Genomic DNA, 6,991 nt, shown 5'->3' on the forward strand with positions numbered 1-6,991 from the left:
TACCGGTCATTTGGTATACTATGATACAGGGTTCAAACCTTAACATATGCAAAATTTTCTTTTGAAAACAACACCCTCCTTCGCCTTTTCCACCCACTTACTGTAACTGTTTCAGATGACGATAATGATGTCCGATAAATATATTTGATTATCGAACTGAGCTGTCATATTCACTCGGTTTCTGTTAGCAATGACTGATGGCGGTTAACATTAACTAACGTTGGATACGTAAAGGTTAATTTTGGTTCACATAAGATAAAGCTGGCTTCCTGTTGCAGTCACAACCATACTGTCTCCATTGCATGGCTATAATAATTTTTGAGTTCGCTGCCGTTTTTCTTAGTTTCCGTTTTTGTTTCTATGCACTTGACGATGAACTCGTACACGTTTATATGTATTTACGGAGTCTAGAAATGTGAGCATGTCAGCATGTATTGCGAAAAAAAATATACAGTTTACAACAAATTATGTGAAAATGGCCCGCCAGCGGCCACTTTAAGCTATATGTATAACACAGTCCTTGGTACTGGGGTTTTGTACGATGCTCATGCAGATGCAGTAACATCGGTCCTACTATGCAAAAATGCGAAACTTTGAATCTTTCGGCCCTCTTGCGACTGATGGGTTTGATTTCGTTGAAGATCGCTTCTTATCAGCAAAAAATTTAAGCTACATACACTTTTTTTCCTGTTTAGCGTGTTTAGAAGGAACTCTCTGAAAGAAGGGCAATCATCCGGTTGAAAACGCGTCGAAATAAATGTAGATAGCACACCGATAACTCACGTGTACCAGGACGTGCAATCGCCGTAAACGTTTGGGGCTAACCAAAAAAAAAAGAGGGGGGGGGGGGAATGCTGTATATTCCTACCACTCAATATGAAGCTTTTAACTTGTGTTTCCGGCCTATTCCGAAACCCGCTAATAGCATCGACTACGCCGCTCGAACGCATACAATCACGAATTCTTCTGGCACTCCAAATTTTCTCATACCCAGTGGTCTCTAGTCCTTTTACGCCCAATGTACTCTGAGACCACGTTTTGAAGAACTTGGAAATGGCACGTTGTATCACGTTTTCTGGGAGTGGACTCCATGTTTAGTGCGTTCATTACGCAAGGCCTTCATGACGCACTCCTAGTAAAACACTGCTTGAATATCAAGCGCAACAACGTTTCTTTTCTCCAGCACATTAGCGTTTATATGCTAGAAATATATGTTCGTTCTGTGCGCAGGAGTTCTTTCACACACTTTGCGAGATAACGGATCAGTTGGGTGACGCTTGTTCCCCCTCTTCTGGTAAATAGAAAATTCTGCAAACCTGGGGAAACAAAGATGGCGTAAAACAATAGTAGCGGTGACAAGACTGAAAGCTTAAGTTGAGAAGTAGGCGACCTAAATTACCCGCAAAATGGCTACTCAATGGCTACAAAAGCACATTATATCTGGAAAACTGTATTTAACGAATATATGAAATATGAAGAGAAGCCAAGGGAAGGTACGTGAATTGAGGCTCGGAATAAACACCGCTTAGGTCGCGTACGAAGTTGGGACAGCTTGCTAACTATGATAGAAAAATCCTAATACTTTCCAACAGTATTTATTTCCCCCACAAATATCTTTACACTCAATTTTAAAACTATTATATATGCCAGTGGTAGAAAAAATCATTTAATAATTGTAGGTGTTCTCAGCTTGCTCTGTTTAGAATGCTTATCAAATTATCATGCGCCTCTTATTGGTACCGTGTGACCAGTCATTCTAATAAGCGTGGCACAGCTATCTGTTGTGCGGTATCAAGTGTCTTTTTTTTTCTTTAATCTTTAACGTTGTACCCAATGGGCAAGCGTAAACAGTCGTATGTGAGCATCGATTGTAAATCGGTGTGTGTGGGATATGAATTCTCTCATAGACTTTCTCGGAATCGAGGAAGCGTTAGTACTATTGAAGAAACAAGACAACCAGTAATCAAAAGTGTAAACACACAGTAATAATGCCATGATTATGTCTTTTCTTTCACCTCTGTCACCTTCCCTTCGTTCTGATTCCCAGGTCTACAATACAAGCTGGACGAACCGAGATTTGAAGGTGAACGTACTTTCGGGCAGATTCAGGCATTTTAGCACGGCGGTGAGACGTAATGACGACTGCATGCTATCAATGGCGGCGGGAAACGTGAGCGTCAGCTGCAGTCTGGACATTGGTGGAATCGTCACAGAACGTCAGACCGAGGTATGACAGCGGTACTTCAATCACCTCGACCCGTATGACACCGCGAGATGTTTTAGCTTTTTAGCTTTTGAGTAAAAGTGGTTCATGGAACATCACGTTGCCGGACGATGCCATTGACAGCTTGTGACGCTTTATGCAACAAAAATTATAGACACGTTTGTGTTTAAAACACATCCAGCATTAGACCACCGACGAAAGTTTACTCCAGCAGGGGTATATAAAACGCACAAGGTTTCTGCAGGAAAATTTTTCTGCTGGCCTGGGTCATCTGGGCTTCAACAGATGGCCCAGGCAATCACAAAACAAAATTTCTACTGACGATGATGGCCCAGGCTATCACAGAATTTTTACTGACGAAGCTTAGTGCATATATATTGAAAATAATAATAGAATCTTTCGGACAGTGGCCGACAGTTTTTTATGGTCAAGGAAGATTTCTCAGGGGACCAATGCTGTTTTTAGGTGCCGAGCGTACGAGCAAGCTTCACATCAGAAGCTCCTATAGCGTTTAGTTTTGGAAGAAATTCAGAATATCAAATTTATTTAGGCTTGGCGCATTTGAAGGGAAGTCGAAATCGGCAGAGTGTAGGAAGAGCATGTTAGAAAAATGCAACGTGCCCTTGTGTGAACAGCGAAAGAGGAGGCTGACGTTCCGAGAGACGCTCGTGCAGTGTTTGGCCTGTGTGGTGTTTAGTAGCCTGTGTAGCGTTTGAGTATAGCCTTTGTGGCATATGTATTTTTAGTTAATCGTTCTTCTTAAATGCGAAGCATTTCTTAGCGAACTTCAGCGACTTTGAGCGTATCTATCTATCTATCTAGCCGCTTACGTTTGGTTGCTCTCGTGGTCACCCCGTTTACTTGGCCTGAACCGAAATCAGCATGAGAGGGTAAGATGGTTTGACGAATACGACGCGCTTGTCCAGACATATATTATGTCACAATCCTGTCACGTACGTTGTCAAACACTTCCCGCCAGACAGTGGCACATACCCACGGGCGGGTATGTGCCGCTGGTATGCGGGCATGTGCCACAGGTGATTAAAACATGGTATCTACCCAGGAACGATGAGAACACGCATGGTCAATTTTAACACGCGATGGTTGATAAATATCCGACGTCAGCAGAACCGACCCGACGAGTCCCACCTGGAATCGAACCCAAGCATTCTGGGTGCCAACGAAGCATTTTACCACAGAGCTACGCCAGGTCTGTGAACTATTTTTCAAATAGACGCTTATCTTCGTGAAACATTAATAGTGATTGCAGTGCTGCCTACCCAATTTTATAAATATTACATATGTACTATTTTGATACAGCAGTCACGTCGGGTTAACGTCAGTTGTGGTTAGTTGCCATGCGCTGAAGTTGATTTATGTAGCAGTGTCCAGGGCCAGCATCTTCGCGAGCATCAGCGCTTCATATCAGCATCTGGTGTTGCTATGCGCATGTTCCAGTTGACACTGTTGTGCAAGGGGAAACAACTGGTTATATAAACATCTGCAACTCTTCAACATATGTCTGTGCGTGCAACATTTGTACATATAATTATCGTCATTTCATGACGTGTCGCTCAATAAAAAAATGCAACATGGTCACCTTTCCTCCGTGGATTCCCAGGAGCGTGGGATCTGCCATTTTTTTTTATTGGCGATAGTATGCCCTAAGGCATCAGTTAAATAAAATGGAAAATTTCTATTTCCTACATGAAGGCCAGGAGTGGTTGTTGCAGTGGACCATGCGTCCAGAGCGTCAATTCAGGTGGTTGACCGGGGTAGTAGTGAATGCCGCGTAGGTGGCGAGTGCGAGCCTGGTGAAGGCCTGGACAGGTTCCCCATAGGTGATCGAGCGTTGCCTCTGTGGCTGGAGCAACGCAGAATGGGCTTGTCGTTGGGGGAGGCTGTGAACCGGATGTCCATGTAGCCCGGATTGCAGCAGTCAAGGCGGTGCCCACACGTATCTTCCTGAGCGCAATCTCCTCTCGGCGAGTTAAGCCACCACGGGCTGAAGGTACGCACGAGTGCCGCCAATGTGCAACTGGTACATCTTTTTTTACAGCTCTTGGTTTTTGTTTTACTGCGATAGCAATTATATGAACACTCTCGGTTGGATTTTGCCGTCGGCGTCGGTGATCGAAGTCATGCACCGCGTATATGTATACGTATTCATATGTATATGAAAACGCAAAAAAAAAAAATTCAGAAAGAAAGCACTCCGGTGCGCGGAATCGAACGTGGGACCTCTGCGCCGTGAGAGTGAGGCGTTAACCACTGAGCCACCCCGGAAAAGTTCTTCGCGGTTCAAACGGCAAGCGATTTATATCTACAACTTCCCGCTGCTGTGTTCTCGGCATTACCAGAAAGATAGCGCAATGATCGCACGTCCCCACATCGCGCAGCGGCACCCGCACTAATCTCCTACGCGTACTTTGCCCGGCTTAGAGAAGGGGAGCGACGCTACCTCGCGTGCCCCTATCTCGCGTTGGCGAGGAGGGGAGCATTGTATGCCTTGGCTGGCCTCGGGCTTTACGTGGAACGATTCTGCTGTAGTTACCAGGCACACAAAGGTCACTGCAATCATTGCAGTCTCCGTCCGCGAAAAAGCATGCGCTTTCCAGACTCAGTGAAGTAACAAATTAGACGCTCATTCACGTGCATCCGTACCTGTGAGTACGTTTCGTGCGTGATTTGTGCGCGAGAAACGCGGGGCACGTCTCGATCTGCTTTCCATTCTGCGCATGACCTTTCAAATTGTTGCTATCACGTTTATTGCTTCGCCTATGCGGCAAGGCTGTGACTTTCTTTGATCCTTGTTAGCTGAAACACCCGTGTATATAGTTCACTAAAACATGCCCTTCCTCGTTTGTTCCAGTTAATTATTACAGAAACAATTGCTAAATGCCCTTTTTGTATAAAGCAAATTTTCTTGCCCAGGCTCACTTCAAAAGCCAAATAATGTATCGTTCTTTGAAAAAAATATTGTAAAAGATATGTTGCGCAAATAAGGCACTGGTCACCTATAGCTCTCGGGTGTGTCGAACGTATTCGTACATCTCACGGATTTCTCACAAGAGAACAAGAGAGCAGGGCAATATAAAAAACATCATTTATAAACTTCTCACAGTTCGTTCAGATTATATACATGGGGCGTTGCACGTACAGTCGATATCTTAAGTAGCACCATGTGAATTTTCAAAATATTCTAAAAGTATATAATAAAGTTCCTATATTTATGTGTATGGTATTTCGCTTTGTTTCTTTCTTTTCTTTCAGATGAAAGAATACAACTTTTTGGCCACCACGAAATCTGTTCGAGTAAAAGCACGCATGTCCGGCATGACCGGTCGGCTTGAAGTCACTTCCGCAATGAACCACCCTGCCTTCCTGCGTAGTTTCGTTGTGGAAAACGGCTACTTCAAAGTCGCGGTCGGACACAATCTCGAATTAAACTCCGTTCGAATGAACAACTTCAAGTCCAACATCCGTCGCTATCTAAGCCAAAATCTGCAGCAGAAACTTTACTCTTACTACCAGGCGGTGCTCGGGCACGCCTTTCCCCGAAAGAGTTTTTTCTTGCTTTGACTGATCATATTACGCAATGCTTTATACGAGAGAGAAAGGAAGTGTGGTACAAAAAACTGGAGGGACGTTATGTGCCTCCTGATAGACTGGTTCACCCATTTATGCTATCTATTAAAACATTTGCTTAAAGGTCATTCGTTTGCTTCGAAATTCGAAAAGTTCAACTTTTTACGAAAACCTTGCGACGGAGACCAAAATATAGCTAAGTGAATGGACAGTCATGAAACCTGTCGGCATAAAAACATGCTTCACAAATCTCATTCACCCCACGAGAGATGTGTATTTGCACTGTATACTTGCAAAAATATTCAAAATAATGAATGCACAAATGGTAAATTACTCCACCGATATAGTGCACTCCTTCGTACAACTTACTGCCTTTTGTGTCACTATGCTCGAATGTTGATAGCGTCATATGATAGAATAACCATTTTTGCAACACAATCGAAATTCTCGGCATGAGCATACGAAGACGCAAGGGGGGCACGGTTATATTCTTCACGCGCCTAGAAGAGAGGGTAAAGGGGGCAAAGTCAGCCACAAAAATTACGTATACAACAGGGAGGGGGGCAACACGACACGGGGAGGGGGCGCATAGTCAGCCCCGTAAACTGACGTAATAGGGAGGGGGGCGCTGCGACCAACGTTCACCCCCTCGCCCCGGAAGGGGTAGTCTGCGCGCGCCCTTGGGCATTAGGATTAGGTGCCTTTATAGATTCGCCTAAGACAACTCAAAGGTGAAAGCGGCCTTATTAATCTTTTTCAGAGCCAATGCTAATATTCCACAGCCCCCTTCTGCCCCCCTCCCTCCAAACTTTCTGCACTGCACGTGATGTTGCCCATTCTCCAGGATAGGCCGACCATTGACCACGCAACGAAACTATGTGACGCCGACAGTGACGTCATGATGGCGTCACTTGTTTCGCTGATTTGTTACTTCGTGGTAACGTCACCGGATTGTGTCATTTATGTAGTCATGCGACATTGGAAGCATTGAATAGAAAGAAAGAGCGAGAGAAAAGGAGAGAGAGTGAAGGTACAAAGAGAAAAAATATAGATAGAGCTAGGGAATTAAAGACGAATAAAATACAGAGTGAGAAAAAGAGATAGAAAGAAAGAGAAAGTGGGAAACACAGAGTGAAAGAAAGGGAAGCGAAAGATAGATAAAAGGACCGAGAAGAGAAA

The 6,991-nt window shown here is 44.2% G+C and overlaps 1 protein-coding gene across 1 annotated transcript; it reads left to right on the forward strand.

Annotated features, from left to right (window-relative positions):
* The first annotated feature begins 2,155 nt into the window (after positions 1-2,155).
* LOC142766607 (salivary anticoagulant protein P23-like) lies at positions 2,156-5,806 on the forward strand. The gene is made up of 2 exons (XM_075868009.1): positions 2,156-2,227; positions 5,498-5,806. The coding sequence occupies exons 1-2, from the start codon at positions 2,156-2,158 to the stop codon at positions 5,804-5,806; spliced, it is 381 nt and encodes a 126-aa protein (XP_075724124.1).
* Positions 5,807-6,991: the final 1,185 nt, after the last annotated feature.

Source organism: Rhipicephalus microplus, chromosome 1 (assembly GCF_043290135.1).
Source record: "Rhipicephalus microplus isolate Deutch F79 chromosome 1, USDA_Rmic, whole genome shotgun sequence".
In the NCBI taxonomy this organism is placed as follows: Eukaryota; Metazoa; Arthropoda; class Arachnida; order Ixodida; family Ixodidae; genus Rhipicephalus; species Rhipicephalus microplus.

What these genes read in the sequence shown, in the direction of transcription:
- LOC142766607 (XM_075868009.1), top strand. Translation starts at nt 2,156, where the DNA reads ATGGCGGCGGGAAACGTGAGCGTCAGCTGCAGTCTGGACATTGGTGGA. An exon ending in TCACAGAACGTCAGACCGAG is followed by an intron (nt 2,228 to 5,497) that starts GTATGACAGCGG and finishes CTTTTCTTTCAG; the next exon opens with ATGAAAGAATACAACTTTTT.